This window comes from Galendromus occidentalis, unplaced genomic scaffold, assembly GCF_000255335.2.
Source record: "Galendromus occidentalis unplaced genomic scaffold, Mocc_1.1 scf7180000077451, whole genome shotgun sequence".
NCBI classification, from domain to species: Eukaryota; Metazoa; Arthropoda; class Arachnida; order Mesostigmata; family Phytoseiidae; genus Galendromus; species Galendromus occidentalis.
The window spans coordinates 775,702-799,050 of NW_003805439.1; the positions used below are offsets into that span (position 1 = coordinate 775,702).

Genomic DNA, 23,349 nt, shown 5'->3' on the forward strand with positions numbered 1-23,349 from the left:
ATGTTCCGTCTAGACCGAACGTTCGCACCTTGGTTGGAGCAAGCTCGATCTCCCCTCACTTCTGAAGGGGTCGCTCATCTGTTTCCTTAGCTTCTCTGGACAAGACCATGCCGTCTCGAGAGGATCCGCTGTCCGCTGCGTAGACTCTAACGCGGACCGCTGGGAAACTAATTAGATCTAGTCGCGATCGGTATCGGAGCCGCCCGCACTTCAGGAGCCCTATGTTGAGAGCGAGTACAGCGACGTATTGACAAGTTGCACACACACGACATGTTAGAAGTACAGCAAATTCATCTCTATGCATCACTCACGAACTTTCCGACGAGACCGTACCGCGACGTGATTCTTCCTGCGGAACACTAGCAGCGAACTTTATTTCAATGAGATCAGACGAATCAACTTATCAGTCGAGAGCACAGAGACCATGTGGAGAAAAAAATCAAACCGATATCTGCTTCCAGTTCGGATCGATGAACAAGAAATCCGACATCATGTCGAACCCCTCGCTGACCGTTTCCGGGACGAACGACCCACTCAAGCAGGCTGGTCTACTGTGGCGGCGGCTGCCGCACGGCGAGGGTCGAGTTCCAAGGTCGGCGGAATACCCGCTCCCCGAGCGAGCCGGCAATCGGATCAACTAGCAGTCTGGTGACCACTCGCCTTCGCTCCTCCTGCCTTTGCGGAACCCGCATCAGGAGGTTCCAGAAGCACACCCGCGGCGGATGTACCGGAATGAAGAGAGGATCAGGAGCTCCACCAGAGTCCACAATTTTAATTCTATCTCGAGTATGCACCGTCCTGGAAGCCCTCCACTCCGTGTCTACGCTGGAATAATTATGGCGTGACTGCGTCGCTCTACCGAGGGGGCCGGAGTTCATGGTGCTCACTGAAGTTTCCGAAAGTACTCAATCCCGGAGGTAAGATTTCCGTTTTTCGAGAATGACGTTTCCGACCGCGTGACGCTCTGGCACATAAAATACCTACAACCTTATTCGCGAAGCCCGACTGTATATTGGTACCCCTTTAGTCTCTTCCGATTCTTCTTCAATCGATCCGGCGAATTCTCCCTCGATGGGCAGCAGGTCGTTTCTAAACGTCGCGTCGAGCTGAATATTCGGTTCGGAACCCTCGAGACGCCAACGCGGAACCCAAGATTCAGGCTTTGGCCCGAGGGGGGACACTGCATGCATACCCGGGGCATCTATTCTATGACGTTTTTCCTGTGAGCCGGAAAATCACTCATTAGTTCGTTCTTGTCCCTGATTCTTCCGGCTCCGCTCCTCCCTCTATTCGAGTGGATGGCCGTCTGCCGAGCCCAGAACCGGCGAAATCAAGCCTGATAATTGCGGGGACATGCGCTTTTGACGTCAGCGACGACCCGCTCGACTATACAAACATTGGCACCACTAGGGACTACAAATGTCATAGGGACTACAAACAGCATGATCGGATGTACGAATTCGGCTCAATAAATTATCAGTTGACAATCACCCGGCAGTCGAACTCGCACTTGACGAATAATTTACCCAGACATTGTGCTAAGGGAATTTCCCGGGTTGATCGAATCGCAGAGCTCCGGACCGTAATCAAGAGGTAAGCTTTCCAGCAACTCCCCCAGCGGAAGTATTTTCCGCCGAGGAAGTTCGAACGACCGTCCTCAGTAGTTTCCGAAAGCGCTGGCGGATGGCGCTTATTGAATTCTGATTAGAACCCCGGACAACAACCTAAACACTGCGACCCTCCGCTGCGTCGATAGTTCCGGCAGGTTGTCTCGTTGCTGGCGCGATGGAAAATCACTCGACGACATCGTTTATTCGAGGAGCAAACAGAAAACATCTCGGGAGGGAAAATCCTCGCGATTACAGAAGACGGAAACAGCCCCGAGAAAGGGGGCGAGCCTGCCTCGGCGTTCGAATGGACCGGCGCAAGCCTTGCGAACCTGCGACGTCATCGTGAGCTGTCAGAGCGACCTGTGGAGCGACCGATCAATCAATCGATGAGCGTTCCCCACGCGGAAGGGGCGAGGTGATGCTCTGAAGTCTGAACTGACTAGAAATAATCCATTTCGATGACGTGCCTGTCTCTCTTTCAGAATTATTCGTTCACGAATCATTTCCGATGACGGACGCCTAGCCTACAAAAAAACGCTTTCATTTTTCCACGGTTTCCCATCATCGTATCCGGAAAATCGCCCATGCCAAACACTCGTAGCAGTTGTCGCCTCTCCTCATCTTCGTTCATTTCCATTAGTCTTCCTTGCCGCGCCGGCGATCACGGAGACGCTATTTATAATAGAACGTCATCTAGTTTCTCGAGGTTTCAGCCAGCGGAACGTGACAATCTTTGCCACAATGGCGCCGTGCTTCCCTCTCGCTCGTATAAGTCCCAAATCCGGGGGCAGATAGTACAGCCGGAATGTCTCTCGGACAAACACTGACTGGAAATTCGCGCGGGAGCCCAGAGTCAGCGCGAATCAGCTGCTTCGTAGATCTGGAGGCGTGGAAACGTTACGCTGTGGCGTCTCCTGTGATTCATCGTCTCTCTCTCTTGCCTCACAACAGCCTGGACAGCGAGAAAACCAGAGCGAATCGTTCAGAGCGCAACTCACGCTTGAGGCATCCGGGAAATCCAAGTGGTTGCGTCATCGTAGAGGTAACGAGAAGCACCTCGAGCCCTCCACCGGAAAGATAGAGTGATTGTGATCATCATAGCAAATCCGATCTTCTGGAAAGAGAACCTCCCGACGGCAGAGGCAATTCTTCGGACGTCGATTCAGTCGCCACGCTTCTCAATTCCAAGTGTTCGTGTCTACGAAACGAGGCATCCGCTTCGCATTGAAAAGAAAAGAAAGTTCACTTTTCCGAGTGAGATCGAAATCGCAGAGTAAACAACATCTAACAGCTTGCTCAGTCGACCCCTGGGACTCGGGTCGAAGGAAGCTCGGGAGTAGCACAAGCGGGAGTCAGCATTGAATGCACATTCGCAGAGGAAATTGCGTTCCAGGGGGAACGTGAGACTGCGGAGCTTGCCCTTGTTTCCTCTGCCGCTTGCGTAGCTTTGTTGCAGAAAGCTACGCAGCCGGGCTTAAGCCGCACTCTGACTCGATGCGATGTTGGGGAGCGGATGTCCTCCAGCGATCCGCGGTCTCGAAATGTTTCAAAGCGTCGAGGTTCGCAGCCCCTTGAGCGTATTCCCTAATCCATTCACACGTCAGGCTTTGACCATAAACATTGAAACCGTTTCCAGGCCTCCCCTGGGAGAACGCTCCCCTCCGGGAGGACTCTCAATGAGCCGGCTGGGCTTGCCGAAGTCCCGGAGAGATTCGCAAACTCGAAAGAGCATCATGGAGGCTCACTACGATTATTCTGACCACATGTTCTTGATGACCCATCGCTAATAGCAGGAATGTTTTATTCAGGGCATGACCCGCGTCGTCAGTCTCTCATCTGACTGAGATGATTTGGCGCATGCTCCTGTTGGAGTCGAGCTTGCCTGGTCCGCAACAGCAGTAGCGTCCACTAAGTTGATAAAGTGAATACTTGTGCGGCCCATATTGGGCTGTGCCCAGTCGACAACGTCGACGAGAAGGCGTGGTCCATTCTTGGACCACCGAGTAATCAAGTCTCTCTCTATAACTCTCCAGCGGCTCCTTTTCGGCTCCCTCCTTGACGTCTGGTTCCGTCCAGCCTGGAAAACGAGTCTGGGTTCGCCAACGAGTGATCCACTGTTCTGGGGGACCAGGCCCCGCGTGGACTTCCATTGCACAGGAGCGAGGTCCCTCGCATCGGTCAGCGAGGCCCTCGAGCTCCCGGTTAGAGGGCGGTATCAATCACTCGGTACGCTTTCGTGACTTCGGTCGAAACTTCTAAAAGCCTCGGATCCTGCCCAGCTCGGACGTCCATGTACTACGTCTGGGATGGGATCTCACCGCAAAATCGGTTCGTTCTCTGTACCAGTCACTCCATAAAAAGTGTCCTCTAGAGATCCACAGAGTTGCTACAATTCCGCAGGAGCGTTCAGATCCCACTCGGGGAGCTCGACAGATCATTCGGACAAACTCTGCATTCAAGCATCACATTCGAGCGCGTCGTACACGGCTTCAACGAGGAAACGCCTCCAAAATGGAGGCTCTGCTGCTCTTCGAAATGATCGCTCGAGCGAGGACCCGAGTGCAGACTCCGAGAAGAATACGGTGCTCTACCGACAAAAAAAGTCCCGTATCTACGCGGCAGGTTTGCGCGGCCCGCGCGACTCGAGCTGAGGACACATTGAGCTCGACGCCATATCGAGCCACAGCCAGCACGAGTCCCACAAGACCAACGGGACCAGACGAATGTTGAAAGATCAGCGCATGTTTTCGCGAGGAGAAATCGTGGGCTCGAAACCTCGATTCTCCCCCAAGATGGCAATTAGGCGGATATTCGGACCCCCACGGATCGGGTCGCGTTAAGTGATGGAATGAGAGCTAAGTTTGTTCACTGTGGAGTCTATTTCGGACTCTCATAGATTGCCGACTTTGCAAGGGCGCGGCGGCGTCACCACGGCGACAGTAGGACATACTCTGTAGCTCGGAGACGGACGGAGTTCGCCCTCGTAAACGTCACTAACTCCGCCGACTAGACATTTGCACTCCCGAGAGGGATGAACCTCTAGCGACGATCTACTCCCGTAGCTCCTGTAGCTCGGTGGTGCCGGCGGTGGTGGGAGGGCTCAGAGCTTCCTCTGCATTTTTTGTTCCCAGAGAGCAGTCGAGAAGAGTCCGGTCCAGAATCGCGAAAATGTCTTCAATCAATCTCATTTATTCCCTCGGAGATCTCTGTTTCACACCAACCCTCGACCGATTCTTCGACGTCCCGCTCCGACTTGTTCCTCTCCCTATTGCCATCGTTCCACCAAGTAGGGATCTGATACGGGGGGCGACCGCTGTCTCGTTCCATGAATCAATGCAGGTCGGTGACTCTGCTCCAGAACGATATTTTGAAAAATTTCGGCGAGGTGGAGGCTCCCGGAAGGGTGCAGGAGTTCAAGCCCAATCATGTGGTTAGATGAGGATCATTAAGTAGTAATGGAGCATCCAACTCCAGCGTTTCAACTCACCATGAGCGTGTAATCATACGACGGATAGAAAAGGCCAGACCATGAGCACAAAGCCAAGACCCTTGAAAGAGCGTCTCTGAGCGACATCTCCGTTTCCTGCGGCGGTTATGGCTCCAAAAATGAGCGATTCCAAAGGCCCCGCAGGGAATTCTCGAGAGTAAGTCTAGGGCCTGGGCGGAGGATTCTCGTCACTGACGAAGACAGTCGGGCCGACGTCGCTCGCTCGAGCGGCAAAATGTTTACATAGCACCGTATGGATGTAAAACAACGACGACTTTTCTCGAGACGTTCGCACGACTCATTGTCGGACGGATCAATTGAAAATCCAGACTTCTCGACGATTCGGAACTCCAATCCAAGAACATTCGGAACAGTCTTTCACTGGGAGTCAAACGTAACACAAAGCTTCTTTTCGACAAACCACGCGAGCCACAACCGCCCCATCGGTGCTTTTCACAGCTTCGGTTTGCACGCGGTATCCACAGCACCGATGCCTTACATCAGTGTCGATCAGACACACGCGGGAATATTCCGCGATTTGCGCTTCCGCGGTGGAGGGCATCCGTTCAATTCGGGTGGGTGTGATCTGGTGGGTGGCTTTTGCCCAGCTCAGCCGATTTGATACAGTGCGGGCTACGCTTTCAGTACAAAGGCAATAGCTGGATCGGATGTCAGTGTCGAATCAGAAGAGCTCCGAACAGCCAATCAGAAGCGAAGTTCATAGAGCGAAGGTGACCCAATGCATCCCTCATCACTCATCACATCCCTTCGGTCCTATAATAAGTTCTCATTCATAAAATTACCTCGGAATATTATAGCTCAGACGTGACGGGCCATCAAAGATTTTCATTCCGTTCTCCTCCCGATTTCTATTCTCCCCGTGGATCGGACAATGGCGTATGATAAGAGCCAGAACCAGATGTACAACGGCGAGCTCCCACAAGATTCGGATTAAGTGGTCCGACCTGAAACGTCGCGTCTCAGACTCAGTGGGTACGAATCCTTTCCCGGAGAGATCACTATCCTTTAGATAGTGGCGGCATAATACGTATGCATATTATGTACGGATTAAATCGCATCCGGGGAGCTTATAGAGACGGTACTCAAGAGCCGACTCCGCAGCTCGATGCGCAATCTCTAAATCACATGAGAGGCACGATGGAGCAGCACACGAGCAGACGGTCGAGCTACGCCGAGAAATGCATCCATAATAACCGAGTGGCCACGTGAGAGCGAATCAAAGGAACGTGATCGAGACGTTCGATCAGGCTGATGCTGTTTCATTACCCTCCGACGAATCAGTCTTATGTCGATTTGCAGCGCAAAAATAACACCGTCAGTATTAGTCTTCTCGATGGTTACTCCCGATAGGGACGCGATGAAGCTCCGGCGAAACGACCATACGGAGAGTGCCGAACCCTCTCCGCCGTTCGTTTGCGTAGAACCTCTCAAAGAGCCAACTCGAGTTGGAAGCGGAGTCCCACGACGTTCCTAGGGAGACCTCACGTCCTGGAGACCGCAAGAAAAATAGGGTTTGTCGACTGCGCCGTATTGGCTACTTCCTGTCATCCAGCGTTCCACTCCGCCGTCCGATTCAGGAGACCCCTCTCCCTGTCGGTGGACTAGTCTCCCAACCGTTTACTCCGACAACCGATGCCAGATCCGCTCTGATATCCAGGGTACGAAGGCTTTAACCATGAGCCCCTACCAACAGGGGCAACGATCCATCATCATTCATCATAATCCTAGTGTTTTCTAACTGACGGTCAGATGAGGAATATACCGTAGATATTCTAATAGACGGGCACTCTCCAATCGACGGGCATCTTTCGGTGTATACGAGAAATGGACGGGCAGTCTCCAGTAAACGGGCAGTCTTAAATTGTCGGGGAGTCTCCGATGCGCAAGATACACCCGCCGAGGAAATGGAGGGAAATCCGGCGTTGATGTAGATACGATTCGTATTCGAGAAATGGTCAATTATTATTTCTTTTTTGAATCGCACAATATCGACGGGCAGTCCCAAATAGATTGGCAGTTTCTGATAAACGGGCGGTCTCGGTTAGACGGGCTGTCTCTACTAGACGGCCAGTCTCCAAAAACTGGGCATCTTCTGGGGGATCCAGGAAATAGACGGACAGTCTCTAATGAACGGGCACCCTCAGGTGGAGCGAAAAATAAACGGGCATGCCCATCTTTGAGACTATTTACGGTATTTAGAGTTGCCGCAATGTTTCCAACGGACCCATTATGTCTATACCTTGCCCCTACGGAGCACCTCGTCTAGCACATCAGCGGATTCCCAAGCTATCCAGCTGAACAACGGCTCAGTCAGATGAACACGTTATCGCATAGAAGGGAAGTTATCCCATAGGCCGGGCGGGACTAGATCAATCGGATGTCGGCGAACTCCATCAATGATGGGCGGTCAGGCACGTTTCCCGCCGTTCTCAGAAAGGAGCTCAATGCTCTCGGTAGCGCGAACACTCAGCGACGGCCCCGGTGGATGTGGACAAAGAGAGCTCGCGGCGAGCCGGGATGATATAACGCGAAAACGTATTACGCGCGAGTCTGCGGACCCTCATAGCTGACTTGAAACTCCTTGGAATACGAGGCATGCTCAGATTCTATAAAGGCTCGACGTCATTGGGCTGATGATGGCATGAGAGGCCCATCGATGATCCTACCTATCGAGTATTTCCGCACGAGCGCCGGGGATCGACTGCAAGCGAACCACTGATGAATTTTTGCGCTGCATGCCGCGAGACTCCGAGTCGGCAATCGGGAACTTCTGATGGCACGCGGTCGCAAGCCATAAAGGATCATCGTGTAATATTTCCCTTCGTCGGAGCAATGCCATCGACGGAAAGCCCTCGCAGCTGCATACGAGTTTACTGTGACAAAAACATCGCTGACAGCGTCATCGTAGGTATTTTTAGGCTTCGTGAACTCTTCGCGAGGATGTCAGTGAAGTTTGGTTCATCTATTCTTCGAGCGCTCGCTCTCTAGCTTCGCGCAGAAAGTGTTCCCTGAGCTATTGCCGGCGAATTATATCGGATCTTACGCTGAGCCTGGACCGCGAGTTGGGTCAATCGATTTCCAAAGTCTTTGACGTCGTCTATCCGAGCCGAGACCGTGGGTGAAAATCCGACCCTCTGCTCGGTGGATCACCATTTCGTTCCACTGATACACGTGTTCTCTGACCGTCCGCAATTGAGCTCGTCTGTGGATCGGAACTTGTGAATACGGAGGATACATCTCTCGATCAAAGTTCCGATCAGGAGGTAGCGATAACGAGCGAAACTATACCCGGGAGTGCGCGGAACTCGATGAATAGCAGCCCGACTTTGCTGGAGGGACCCATTTTGGGACGACCTTGACCTCGGAGCGGACACTTTTAATCGAGATCCCTGCGGACAGGGATAGAATCGTCCCTAATAGTAGCTAAGCGAGTGTCACTTCCTCCTGTAGGATGCCTCTCTCGTGGCCGTTAATTGTTTGTTTTTTACTCGCTCTCATGTGTACCCGGTTTGTGTTCACCCTCTGACGACACCGGCCGACTCTCTTCCCATGCCATGACCCTGTCGGTCAGTCCCCCCAATCATGGAGTTAAAGGTCCAAGGAAAACAGACGCGGGGCATCCTAATGGGCGGTTCGCAACTTAACTCTTGATCAATATTCCTGTATTCCAGCTCGAGTCTGCATTCCGAATACACTACCGACTGTTCGCACTATTTCTTCGTGCTGATAACGATCCGTGGTGTGTGATCCCCTTGGTGGCGCCAAAGTTCCGGGGATCAAGCGGCACTTTCATGAAGTTCTTGTCAGGGTGGGAACGTTATACAGCCTTGTGCTCAGTGCACGGCAAGAAGCGATGTCGAACAGCTGAGTCGAGTGGTAAAGTCCTTCCGATTCCGGCTAGATCGAACTTCTGCTCCGCGATTGTTCAGTGAGACACTCGATTAATACCGAAGCACGAACTCGATAACAATTGAGACCAGCATCGGAATCTGTAGCAGATGCTGTCTCCTGCATGGAGGTTCATCGCGTGACTGAGCGAATGCGAATTTTCCGAATGGTTTCTCCGAGGATGGCTCTCAGGGAAGCCGTCAGTCGGCTGGAGATGAGCCTGGGGCTCACACGAGGCTCTTAGGAGACTTTGGAGCCCGGGCCCATCCATCAGGCCTCGAGGGCGCGCTAGACTCGATTGGGGATTTCGTTCCACGAGGAGTCCCCTCGCACTTTTGATGACGGCTAAATTTCCGATCACTTCCAGATATCCAGCAATGTCGTCAGAGGGACCTGAGCTGAACAACGATATAAAGAATCAATTTTCGCAGGATTCAGATTCGCGTGACTCATTACTCATTATTAGTCGATTGATATCTACTTCTGGACCATGGCACGTTTCACGCGCCGAATAATCGTAGGCTACATTGCACTCACGGAACAGCCTGAAATTGTCCAGGAACGATTTGAAGGTGGGGCCTGATGATGCTCTAATTATATCAGATCGAATACATCAACGGTGCCCCTTAGACAAAGAGCTTCTTCTCTTTCGAGTGAAGGATGAAATTAGAATCAAAGGGATGAGATTTCTCCAAGCAGCGCCGCTCAAGCTTTCGCAGTTGAAGTCCGCGAGACGGCTCTCCCAATCGATGCCCGACATTATTTGTTCTCATTCCATCCATCATCGTATCGCTTACAATTAGCTGGGAAGACTAATTCGTCTCCGACACCCACGCGTCAGGCTCTACAGCCCTCAAACAGAGATAGGTCAGTAATACCACGGGCGACGCAGGCGCCTCGGAGAGTGGGCCGAGCAGGGAAGCTGCTTCGAGATCCCGAGTGCTTTGCCGACATTGTCCTAACCGAGTCTGATGATTCGATCTTGCTTGAAATACAATCGTAGCCCCTGCAGCCTTCTGTGCCAGATCTAAGGACAACCACTGAGCATAAAGTCCGAGCCTTGTCCTCAGAACAATGCGGACAGCGGCAGCGAGAACGATCGGAAAAACGTTACGATCCGTAGGACTGGGGAATTCCCGATCATCAGAGGAATCGCTCAGGATTCGTGAAAACTGCTCGAACGAGAGAGACTTGCAGCCGACAATCAACGTCCGCAGCGTACGGGCTTTTTTAACCCCAGAAGAAATTGGGGGAAGAGTTCTACGAGCCCTGGGAAAACATTCAGCTCTCGGAATACGTCAGCAATTGTTTTCGTCGAATGGGTCCCAAGCTGCGGGTATGCAAACAAATACAACATCCAGTCCCACAAAAAGCACTCTTGTCTATTCGGAGGACCTCAAGCAAGACTCTGGAGAGCACTACTCGCAGGACAACACGATGAGGCTTGAGTAGTTTGTTTTGGAGGTATGCCTTCCATCAACTGGTACTTGTGGCTTCGAATTACTTGCAGCTTCCCGTCGTCTCTGCGAGATGTGCTTATCGCAATGGGCAAATAATAAGTACAATGATGTCCTAGCGTTGCCTTTCGACACCATCTCCCTGTCCTCTTCCCCCTCCATCTACCCTCACGCAACAATCGGCTCGTGACTCAAGGCCACGGATCAGTTCTGCCACCTAGTGAACGGAAGGATGATGCTTTCTTGCAATCAAAGCTCGCATGCTCGAGAGGGAAAAAGCTACGTCCCCCAACGACTTGTTGCTGCCGCCGAGCCCTTCCTTCACTCTTTCAAGCTGAAGCGAGAGCTTCTACGTTCCCTGGCCTGAATGCGAGCTACCATAAATCAGGGGTACTATCTCGGCGTGACACACAACGCTTGCGCAATCATCAATTTTTGTTCCACGCTTTCGCAATCATTATTTCAGCGGGAAAATGTTTTTCAAGATCCCGACTCGGCTATCAGCGGAAGCTGTCAGGAGTCTTCTCTTCGAGCTCCACTTTTATGGGAGCATCTCATCACTCAGAGTGACGTACTGTCGCTCTGCGATCAGCCCTCTGAACGGCTGGGAGAAGCAAAGCAATAAGGGAAAACTCTGGAGAATTGATATGAGGGCTCGATGTACTCCTTGAACTATCTTCTCCCGCATTCTCCGCTATTAGGACCATTCCGCCCGTTACCGGGTTCGAAACTTTGACTTCACCTCGGCTGGGACAGATAAATCCGCAGCCGTCGTCGCTTGTTTCATGAGATTGAGGGGCGGCAGCACTTTCCTCAAGTTCTACATCGAGAGTAAACACTCGGAGAAATATATTCGCCTCGCCACGAGTCACTTCTGCCGCTAAGCTCGGGTGCACACAGAAATCGCCTCCATGAAAATTTCTAATACCTCACTTGCGCTCTCGCTACTTGGATTTTCCGGCACGGTCGTATTTTATGCGCGCCGTCGCCTATTGGATGTAAGCTCCTGCTCCACGGATTTACTATTTGGCGGCGGCCTTTGAGACTTTACTCAAGACTACTTCGATAGAGCATGCCGGCGCACGGCGAATTCAGCGGCGATTTTCAACGAGTTCCGAACCACATATCATAGTTTCTAGGTTGTGTTGGGCGCCGCCAATCATGTCTGGCGGTGGTCTGCGCTGCCGCGACCGTCTGTCCGCGGTTCGCCCGACTGGCCGCCTGTTCCACTATCTGTCCGCCATTCGGAGAGTCTTAGGCGAACTTGTGAGCATTCCGAGGCGCAACCATCGCCAACGGTCACATCTGGTTTGAACCTTGAAGCCAGAGCCACAACGGTACCTCAAGCGTTCGCCGGACCATTCACAATCGCCTGACACTAGATCGGTGGAATTTTTCGCCCGAGAAGGCGCACTAGATCTGCGAGTCGCAGCGTTCGGTCGCGGACATCCGGAGAACTCTATGAATGATTTAGATATTGACCTCGGAAAGTTTCTTCTTGCTCCAAATCGATGCGGATAGAAGGGAGTATCAAAGACGTCGACGGCGACCGGGGAGTGAGGGGAATTCCCCGCTCGTTCTCTAGAATCGGTGAGTCCGTGACGCGAGACCCAAGCCGCGTCTTTAGGTGCTCGGACAGCGCAGCGAGCGACCAGCGTAAAAATTGCGGCTCCGGTTCAATTCTGTTTTCCATCCCCTCCGCCTAATTGAGGATCTCCGATACGGGCCGTGCAAACCATCCTTCCAGACGAATTTTTCCAGCAACAAGTGGTGGAATTATGCGGGGAAGATCTGAGGCGGAATATATGCTGCTCGCATATGACGATGATCCGATGTTTCCGAGCACGCGATGTTCACGAGGAAAGGCAGCAGAAAACTATCTCTTAGGAAACAAACACCTACCGGTTCGAGCAGAGGTTTCACGTCGTTGTTGTTGGGTTCGGGGATGTGGCGGGTACGGAGGAAATTAGCGGGACTACGGTGCACGCAGGCCAAGTTTTGGAACGCGAGGATGGGATTCTCCTGGTGTGGCCTCAGGGGATGCACGGTCACCAGGGGGAGCGCGGGCCCTCGTCGATACATGATGTCTGGGGATGGGAACACGACCACGGTATCACTGGTGAGTGCTCACGACGACGAGATCCGACCCTCGCTTCGGCGGTGCAGCTGCATGTGCGTCATTCACCGTGCATCACCGGGCGTTTCCCACACTCATCCCGGGAACCAGGACCCGGATTTGGACGCAGAGGTGCAACTCAACATGCACAGGTCAGGCCTGGGTGCGAATCGAGATGCACAAATCCACGATACGGTGAGACACAACGACGACACGAGCAACGAGCAACAAAAACTTCCACTCCGACGGAATTCTACCCTGAATCGGGGGCACGTAGTCAGGGGCACGGATTAACTAATTGAAGCAAAGCATAGAAATCTCGGACGCAGCCTAGCGCACTCCTGAGAGTGCAGCCGCTTCTGAGCCTCGTCGCGGTGTTGTCAGCCCGGTGGCGGCGCGGCGGCCGCGGCGGAAGACTTCTGCACTCCCATTTACTCTCGCTGCCCGAGCTGTCGCTGCTGCTGCCGCCACTACACTCTGAGTCTCATGGTTTTCCTCCGCTCTCCCTCAGTCTTGAGCTCTCTCCAAGTTTCAGATGGCGTCTAGCGCCGGATCAGAAGAAAACTCGAGAGGAGGAGGTGGCATATAACAAACCAAGAATCCAACCGACCGACTAGCAGAAGAACTATCGGTCGACCCCTGCTCGTTCGGACTTCGGTTGTCTCGTTCTCGATGTTATTGGTTGGTTAAGAGAAGGAAAGGAGCGAGGGGGTGTCTGGTCGGTCTTCTGGGGCACCACCGGATGTTCGAGGCAGGCGTTCATCGACACACCATCGCGCGCGCTCACACAAAAAGAACGGACTTCTGCTCACAGCTAGTCGACGGCGACCACGGCCATATCTAGCTCACTATTAAGTCGGCTTCGGCTAGCTAGGTAGTCGCTTCGATCGAGACCCGGCTAGGATTGGACGGGTGGCGCGGACGCCGAGCGGAGAAACGAATGGACGAGCGACAAGAATGAACAGGTGATAGAGAATCAACATGTTTCGATCTTCTCCTCGGTGGCGGACAATCGCCCGGGGGGACAGAGCCCTCGGAAATGCGACCTTAGCTCAAAATTTTCGTATGAATCTGACACGCACTCTTCCCCTAACGGAGCGTTGCAGAATTCAAAAAAAACATTCGTAAATTCAGGTCCGGACGCCGATCGGACCGCGGTGTGCTCGAAGTCGAGAAGAACCATCCGATCGTTATTCTTGAGCGGGATAATGGAGACACCGAGGTTCCTCGAGGCCGGGACAGGCCCAAGACCCGTTCCACTACTCGTATCGGAGTGGACCGTAAGGTGGACTGCAAAAACGTCGACGAAACAGGAGGATTGAACGGACCACCTAGAACCATTTTCAGCCTACGCAAAGCTCGCGGCGAAAACTATCGATCTCACGTCCGGTCTTTTCCCATTCGTTATCCGCAAGTATGGAGCACTCGGCCGATGTCCATATCGATTCGAAACCTCTCTGATGGACTCATTGGTCTCGAGAGACATTTCGAAAGAAAACGAGGAACCCACGAATGACTCCCGTTCGTTCTGACGGCGCCGGCGGAAAGGTCTCCTCCGACACTAAGCGGGCTCCGCTCAGCCGGACCAAGAGACCGAGGGAAATTCTCTTGGTATCCGATCGATGCCCCGTGTAGACGGAAGTCATGAACCCTTCGAGAAGAGGATATTCGGGGAACATCCATGGCGGATTCGGGGGAGAATGAGACGTCTCCTGAATTCAGAGAGCGGCTGCGGAGGCTCGCCCTGGACCGCTTGCCTCCATCGGCATCACCTGAGACGGAGGGCAGAATTTCAGTGGAGCAATCGGACTTCAATCGAATTTGAGGGTATCAGCGAGTGCCCGCGGCATCAATCGCTCCTGACACCGTCTCCATGCCCGTGCTGAGCGAAGATTTCCGCATCGTTCATGTAAATCATGTGCTTACGATGGGTGAATGGGAAGAGTGGCCTGAGCAAATGAAGAGCAGGCGGGGCGGATAACGGTGAGAGAAAAACTTCGAACTGGAATTGAAAAAACGCCCAAGCCTCATTGAGGCCTCAATTTGGCGGAAACGGAAACACTCCCCATGTAGAGCCGTCCTGCCAGACGAGCAAACACGGCCAAGAGGGAGTTCTCGTGCACCGCGAACAATTTCTTCGTCTCACAATTCTCAAGTTTTGCGAGAGACTGCCCATTTGGAGCTCCTTCGCCTACCGTTTTGTCCTTCCATGAAACTCGTTTCTTCATTATTCACAATCAGTGGTTCCTTCTGATCGCCGCGCGGAATTCCTTTGTGATCATCTCTCGATTGTTCCCAAACTCTTTGCAGACGCAGATTTTCCCCAACATGTCCGCTCGAGGGCTCCGTAGCCGATGGGCAGTCAGGTACAAGGGCACCAAACGAAAGAGGGTGCTTTCTCTCAAGTGACGGAACACGAGTTTCTTGGAGAAATAGTCACGAGCGGGAACGATTCCGCGATGACAGGACCGTACTGGATTTTCACGTCAGGCCGCTGGGATTCGTCAGGATCATTGGCTCGAATAGAGCGTTCGAAGAGAGCAGGACGAAGGCTCGGCAAGTCTTCCGTGACGCCCGAGGTATTTCAGAATGAGGGGGAACGCTGGCAGAATTTCTATCTCGATAACAATCTTCGATGCGACGGCGATCAGTACGCAAGCTGAATGGTCGATTCCATGAATGACCGAGCTAATTACCCACCGTCCCCACATCTTCTCTCTGACTCCTGGATGATTACATCGGTGGGGGAAAACATGGAGCGTTGTAGCGGGAAATTGTCTCGACGTCGACTCAAATTTGGGACCTAATCATCCAGGGTAGATTCCCATGAGCCGGCGTCTCTTAGTCTCAACCGAGTGGTAATTCGAAGTTGAACTCATCGATTAACCGCATCGCGGGTTGTAACGCCGCGTTGGTTCATTACCCGGATCGGTCGACGACTACATGAGCCGGCACCATGGGGAGCATTCAATATTTACAGCATCAATAAAATCATTGTGTTCCGTCGCATGAAAACGCAGCTCCTTCGCTGTGTAACGGCTTATCGGGAGCACAAAGCGTAACATAATATTTCCCAAAGCAGACCGCCATGAGTCAGAACAACATTTTTCCTCCGCTCATTTTTCCTTGTGAGGTGACATCTCCGCGCGTTCGGGGAAGATCGAGAACAGGTGCTTCTGCGAACGGATGTCAGTCGGCCCGCAACGCAATGTCATCGAGATGTGGACGCCCTAGACAACAAAAGCGATGAGAGCCGCTCCGACCTTTCCCGCTAGCGGTGGGCTGATTTCTGTTCGCCGCTTCGAATTGCTCCGGAGCTCTCAGTTCCCCCGGACCCTCGGGCGGAATTGATCGCTCTAGTTCTTGAATCGGGCACGAACTCCCATCAGACAGACAACGAGGAGCCGAGATCAATCGGGCCTCACAGTATTTTGGAGTCTGTCCGGATAGATCTCATCGAGCTCGGGGAGATGCGAATCGGTTTTCGTGGGTCTGCGGAAATTGAATTGAGAAAAACGAATTCCCGCACCGGCACGGTCCAAGTAGGAAAAACAAATTCCATTCCGCGAGACAGCGGAAACTGTCATCGAACTGCAAGAAGCGCTCTGGACTGCTAGTCAGCAGTATCGGCCCAAATCTCTGTGGGAGGCTTCCGTACCGGAGCGCTTGATAGAAGCTCGCGCGCAAAACGATCTCAATCGAATTCAGGGAAGTATCTGGCAACGATGGTGTCCCCTCCTGTGAAGGCCCTCCGTACGGAGATCTCGCCATTTACGGACTGGTTCATCCGCCCGGGCTTTCGCGGAGGATCTCCTTCGATAAGGCAAAGCTCTCTCTCGCGCGACAACCCGACGATAGCGGTAGACGCTGCGCTCCGCAATATTGCCAATGACAACGGTAGCAGACGGAGGGAACAATGACTCTTGCAAATTATTTCTTGACTCACTGATTGACAATTGCCTTTTGCGCTATCAATCCACGCCCAATGGAAAGCCTATGACGCCGAGTGCTCAGCTAAAGAACGGTGGCTACGCGCGCAATGATCGCAACAACATCAAACCGATTCTCAACTGTCGGACCGACCGACCGGCCGGCCCATGAGCCGATCTCCGAGGAGCATCAGGGATGGAGAAACGGTTGTGAAGACGCGTAGTCCACGTTGGAGCCACGGGACCTTTCCCGCTTGTTATGCGGGATTTGAACGGCGACCGACCTCTCAGAGAATAGGATGAATTCCGGGAAGCGAACACACCGAGTTTCGAAAGTCTCAGAGTTTCGTAACTTACGTCTGACGAATTATTCGTAGTCTCGCATTCGGCAAGAAGCCGAGAAGGGTCAGAACCTCCGGCGTGCAGCCGAGTCTGCTCAACTGAAGATAAATCTCTCGCTAATCTCCCTTGAGCCGCGGGTCTCACTCACGACTGATGGAGCACGCAATGGATTGAATGTGTCAGCCGTGGAATCCAATTTAGAGCTCTGGGGCATCGACGCTTGTCGAGACGAAAGTTTTTCCAGGATCGCTGCAGCAGAGGAACTGCGAACGGTGACAGAAAGCAACTGACTGGGAGCGGCACGATACGCGACTGAAGTGTGAACGAGTTCGGCGGCGATGAAAAACAGAGATTCCACAGGTTCCTTCACTCTACGATACGACCACGATTCCGTCGGCTGCGTATCTCGATTGTGGGTTCGACCCATTCTCTTCCCGGGGGCGGAACCTCCGATGGAAAAGACGAACAATGGTTAATGAGGAGAAAAATAAGCTCTGGAGATCTCGGTGGGCGAACGGATGGCAAATGGGCGGACAGAACGACACGCGAGCACCGATTCAACAGGTGTTGCTCGGTACCCGTTGCACGTCGGGGGTGTGAAGCTGATAGCCTCTGCGGCAAGTAGGTCGATGCGGCGCAGCGCAGAACAGCCTTCCGAACCTCTTCCCCGAGGATCCCTCGCTAAACATTCACAAGCCTTCCGCCTAGTTTTTGATGCGCGGTGGTGTTCTTTATGTGTCGTGTCCTCTTCGCGCGCGATAACCGTGTCACGGTAGTATTTGCGTCCACTCCCATGGTCGGCGGAGCAAACCTACTTGAGATAGAGGAAACAGATCCCGCTCGCTTCCATTGCCATTCGTTTGACTCGGGCAGGTCCGCGGTTGCTGATCCGTCTCGTCAGGTCTTTGACTCTAGGAGCGCGCTGGCTGGCTGGCCGGCCGGCTGCTTTGCTGGTCGACTGGTCGGCTTCCTTCGTGGGGGCGATGGATGCTACGCTTTCTGAAGCTCCGCGACTGCTCGCCCGCTCGCTCGCTCGGCTGCATGGGATGTTTGTAGTCATGAGAAGCAAACCACGGTTGCCACCGCCACCGTTGTTGCTATTACAGCAGTGTACGGCCAGAAGCCACCGACTGAGCGGATTGGAGGTACGCACCGTAGAACACGGCCCCAGCGTGAGCGACACCGTATCAAAGACCGCTAGATCAACACTCCGTATCGTAAGGGCGCTTTTACGCCGTTTCCACTCGAAACTCTCGGAGTGATGAACTTGACCAGACCGAATCGGGGTATACATGAGGAATATCGAGGGTGTCTGACAACTTTCAGCTATGCTCGAAGGAAATGCGCCCTGCGCAAACGGTTCTCCCTGGGGACGCGAGGATCTAGTCACGCTTGTATGTATGACGTGACGGGTAAGTTGATGAACTCGGGAATATTCGATGACGCAAACCCGTCTCGGGCCAAACGTTACCCCGCGAGCGGGGGCGAGGTTCGGCGGGTTCGAGTCGGGGCAACAGCGACGGCACAGTTGCTAATTTGCCAGGGCGAATCTCAGACTTTCCTGACGTCGGAATTGATCGCTGTCGCTTGTTGACAACTAGCGGCATCCGGGGGAACGTAGGTAGACGGGTGATTAGGAATGTCAGCCCGTAATGCTCTTTTGGTTTGCTTGCTGAAGTGAATCCATGAGAGGGGGCATCGGACAGAAAATCAAAACCCACGACCAAGTGGGATCTACCGTCGATTGAGAAGTCTGTGACGCACAAACAAATGACGCTTTTCGTGGGCACGTTGCTCGACTCCCATCATCATTGACGTCGTTCAATCGAGGTTTCAGTGTCTGTGCCCTAAGCCGGCTTGGCGAGACTATGAATACGTAACGCGAAATGAATTAGGAGCATCCTCGGAGGCTCCGTAACGATATGAGTCTGATATTGGAGAGCTTTTCCCCGCTCGATCATCCCTTCCCGGGCTGAATAAGTCCAATCCGCTTCCGGATCATCTCGCCCAGCACGACAATGGAAAACCCGATTCGAATCCGCGAAAGGGGCGGCCCAGATCAGAATTCCCCGGAAACTTTCGACTCTCGCGCAGCAAGGAGAGCTCCCCCGAGTTTTCCCCATGTATCGCTCGTTTCGCAATTGTCCCGGATACACCCAAAAAGAGAATAACGGTTCAAATTTGGTCCGTCAAGAACAAATCTCCATATACGTACATATATTCGGTTCTTCCCTAGCAAGCGCACCGCGAGAGCCACAAAACAGCTGATATGCTGCTATCGGCTACCTTTTCTACCTGAAGTCAGCTGTTTTCGTTCCATGTGTGGTCAAGCCGGCGATGCGGCAGGAGACTTTCGCCAATCGAATGTTTCAAAGACCATGGCGGCTTTCCGCAGGAAAAAAAACATATGAAGTAGAAGTGCTAAAAAGTTCCACGGAAAAATGGTGCCGTAGAAAAGTCCCGTTCCCTTACAGTAGAGGAAAATACGAGAGCTCCATTGAGAGCTGAGAGTACCTATGCCGGGGGTGCGATTACGGGTGCGTGTTTCGTTCTGTACAAGCATGACTCACATCTGGAGATGTCAGAGCGCTGAGAGGTAACCGGCCCGCCTCAGTGAGCGCCCACGGTCCGTCGGCCAACTGAGGAAGCGGCATCTTCTCGCACAGCTCGCTGATCCAAGCACGTTCCTAGATGCGCTCGGACTTTCTGTTCCCAAACAAAATCCGACAGCACCACAACATCCGTTTAAGGGAGCACCAGGAAGAACGACACACACGGTGATCGGCGACAATCAGCGCCAGACAGCTCTTCAGTAGCATTGTGAGAACAACGCTCTCGGGTCCCCATCGGTGTCTCCTCGCCTTCGAGGAAAGGGACGTGAGCCGCGCCTGCGCATTTCCCTACCATTACAGACTTCTACCCAGGCAGCAGCGGCGGCTGTGGACGGGCTCGGCAGAAGGCTAGCGAAGCAGGCAGACCAACCGGAGATCCATCCGGTGCTCCAGCTCTTTACAAACCAGGCCCTGCTGCGGTAACTGCCGCTGCTGCGGTGGCTGCCGCTGCTGTCGTCGTCGCATAGTTGCTGCTGCCTGAGCATAAAGGCAGCCCCAAGGTTCCTCGAGGCCACCGACACGAGTAGCTGGGGTCCCGCTGTAGGGCTTCAGCGTCTCGAGAGCCGAGCACTATCCGGGATATTTTGCTCTGTGTACGACGCGCGCTCAAATTGACTAGACCCTCAGAGCTCATGCCTACGCACTCCGTGACAGTTCCGGGCTCTTGGAATCGACCTTGGTGGAGAGCATATGCTCTGACATGTGGGGAGTCGGGAGTCACAATAGTGTTCGATCAGGGTAATTCTCAATTTGCATGAGCGATGTCCGACAACGCGGGATGAGTTTCTTGGGGAGCCCGGTAATTTGATCCACGAGAAAACGGCTGGAAATCATTCTTCGGGACAGGACGGCATCTGAATGAATAATAGTCGATCAAGAGCCGCCGGGACGCTGAAACAAGTACTGATTCTCACTCGGGAGCCCCGGCTCGGGGGTGACAGCTGACTGTACCCAGACTTCAGACGCCGCTGGGGCAACAGAAGAGCTCAAGGAGGCAGCTCGGACGCCTCTCTACCCTGCGGGGCTGCATATTCGAATCGTGAAGAGGAATCATTCAGAAAAAATCGGGGGGAAGTGGGGAAGCGATCCCCTCTGGTGCACAACGAGATTTCTCTCGCAGGGACGCAGCGGGCAACATCCACTTAGCTTTTGCTTCGCCAGATTATAGGTCGCCCTCGATCCGAGGCGCTCTCCCAATATTATCTTATCATCATTGAAGTATCGTTATCCCCTTATGGCGACAATGATCCCCCGAATCATTGTGGCGCACTTGCTCTCACCCAATACGTCCGGAAATCAGCAGAAAATATGATGACGAGGGGTTTCAACGTCGGAAGGACATGCTCTCCCGTAGCGTGGACCATGCGAAAATTCGACGCATATAATATGCATATGATACATTAGGCGGAGCACTCGCTCGGCGAGAAGATCTCCGGTGGGAGATCCGGCTAGTTCTTGCCCTTGGATGCTTCGCGGCCGCAATGAATTAGCTGCGGAACTCCGGAACCGCGATAGACGAGGTGCAGAGCGTTTAGAGCGTTTCTGGCATTCTCCGCATTCATGCGAAAGCCCGCGCTTCCTCCCCTTCTGTCGATTAGAGCTGTGGAAAGGCTCGACTTGCTTGAGTGTTGTTATTCCGCGGGTCATCATCATCGCCATCTTTGGTGGATTGTTCGTCGGTGGCGGCGAAGCTGCTGCTGCTGAGACATAGCTTTCGCAAACGCGTTAAAAATCGTCGCCAGCAAAGAAAGGCTTCACAGAGTTCACAAGAAGAGCTCGCGGAGCTGCTCATTCGACAGGCTATCGAGCAACTCTTCGACTGGTGTAGGTGTTCGAAAAAGGTAAGGATGCCGATCGCGTGTCAGTTCCGCAATGACTTCGAACAAGGCTCTTGATTTCTCTGGAAGAAATATGAAACGAAACTTCTTATGGCATGTCTATCGAAATCGAAGGATCACTTCTTCGAATATGCCTGCTCCCGAGAAATAGCACGGAAGTTATCCGAGAATACGAATCCTGCCTGTATTCCATGAACAGAGCAAGTCTCAAGTTATCTTATATTCTCCATCTTGAACAGCTGCTCGTTGGCCGGAGTACGCTTCTCCCTACGGCCCTTCTCTCCAGCAAGAGTCGTATCCTGAGACCTTCCAAGTCATCTTCCGATTATTCCGGGTGTGAAACATGGCTCGAGGCAATCAGAGGGATCTTGCCCGCGAGAAAAACCTCAAGAAACAGCAGGAACAAGCGAAGAAAAAAGGGGCTGCGGCCAAGGGCCCAAATAAAGGTGAGCTTGCTCCTCCGCGGCTGATGAAGAGAGGGATGTCGATCGTGGAGAAATCGGAAGGCTTCTTCCAACATGTATGGGGACGTGGCTGCTTGCGTTGGCTATCGAGAGGTCATAGACAACAGATGACGATCTCTATCTTCCTGACGAAAGCAGATTTTCTGCCTCCAGACTTCTCTCGCCTATGAGACTCCTAGGGGAGCGCAGAAATCGGAGGAAGATCTCCATATCTCGATTTCCCTCTCGCGAAACTGAATGCGGAACAGCTCGCCTTCTAGAGATTTATCCTAGGAAGACTGAGGGCGGATACGATTTCTGTGTATGTTGCCATTAGATTCCCTATTGATCGAACGCTGGGGTTGAGGTGTGGTGATTGTCCCGGAACTCGGAAGTTTCTCAAGCGGCAGGCAGTCGCTTTTTGCTGCTCTCTTTTCCCTCAGGCAGGAGAATCTGAAAAAGCACAGTCGAAACTCATCCATAGCGGAAAATTTTGGTGAATGGTTTCGAGTTCCGGACCCCAAGAAACTCCGATCGCTCTCGGAGTGATTATTCCATTATGTAGAATCATGAGGTGGGAGAGGCTGACTTAGCTCCCAGCTGACCCCAGGATCGCCCTCAACGTCCCAGGAGAATTACGTGCTGGACATGCGTTTTTTCTGTGATCCAGGAACACATTCATACGCTTCGACACTCGTCCACCCTCAAAAGTATGAGTATGGAGATATAAAGTGTTCCAATTCCTTGCAGGCATGACGCTCGAAGAACGACGGCAACGTGATGCCGAGCAGATGCGCCTCAAACAACAGAAAGCTCAGGAGAAGAAGGTACCGGAGGTTCAGGCGTAACAATGCTTCGAGTGAGCTCGAGAGGAAGCACCTGACCCGGGTTACGTGATGTATGAAGTATGAGAAATGGAGTCAATAAATGCTGTATATAAGAATATGGGGAGATTTGCAACGATCGCATCTAATCGCCTAACTGCAATGTCACGCTGTTCCTCGGAATCCCCGTGAGGGATCGGCAGCTGAGACAATACTCGAAATTCCCAAAGAGCGTAGGATGAATTCACAACGAGTCAGCGTGCATGGGAATGCCGCCGGAGAGCGGAACCTTTCGATTCTCTGTCGAGTGACTGAGGGTCGGCTCCCTCAAGCTTTTTCGTCTCGTGGACTCGAAGGAAGAGAAACAGGCCATTGAGCGCTGCTCTAAATAAACGGCGATTTTACGACTCTCGTTGCGATCCAGCCTCGTCGATCTCGACTGTTGATCGTGTTTCGAATAGCGGCCTCGAGTCAGAATCCGGGGAACACGACTTCTCAAGTTCCTGTGTACCGCTGTGATCCAAACGTCGAGCGGAATCTTGGGCCACTGTTCCTTCGTGACGCGCTTCCCCGGTCTGATCCGGGAACCATAAACGCTTCTGAGGGCTCAGAGTTTACTCGAGGAGACAGGTGCTCCCTTCGGCCGTTTTCGAGCTCCGAGCAGATCCCTTTCCATGGCTCCAGATTTAATCGGTCCGTTGTCCCAGAGCCCGTAGATCGGTATCTGATCGATCCTCGAGCCCGTAATTTTTTTAATTTTTAATTCCCGGTATGAATATCCC

The 23,349-nt window shown here is 53.0% G+C and overlaps 1 protein-coding gene across 1 annotated transcript; it reads left to right on the forward strand.

Moving 5' to 3' along the window:
- Positions 1-20,865: 20,865 nt before the first annotated feature.
- Positions 20,866-22,591, forward strand: LOC100901402 (small EDRK-rich factor 2). Its single transcript, XM_003743750.2, has 3 exons — positions 20,866-21,303; positions 21,540-21,746; positions 22,494-22,591. The coding sequence occupies exons 2-3, from the start codon at positions 21,644-21,646 to the stop codon at positions 22,589-22,591; spliced, it is 201 nt and encodes a 66-aa protein (XP_003743798.1). The 5' UTR covers positions 20,866-21,303; positions 21,540-21,643.
- Positions 22,592-23,349: the final 758 nt, after the last annotated feature.

What these genes read in the sequence shown, in the direction of transcription:
- LOC100901402 (XM_003743750.2), top strand. Translation starts at nt 21,644, where the DNA reads ATGGCTCGAGGCAATCAGAGGGATCTTGCCCGCGAGAAAAACCTCAAG. An exon ending in GGCCAAGGGCCCAAATAAAG is followed by an intron (nt 21,747 to 22,493) that starts GTGAGCTTGCTC and finishes AATTCCTTGCAG; the next exon opens with GCATGACGCTCGAAGAACGA.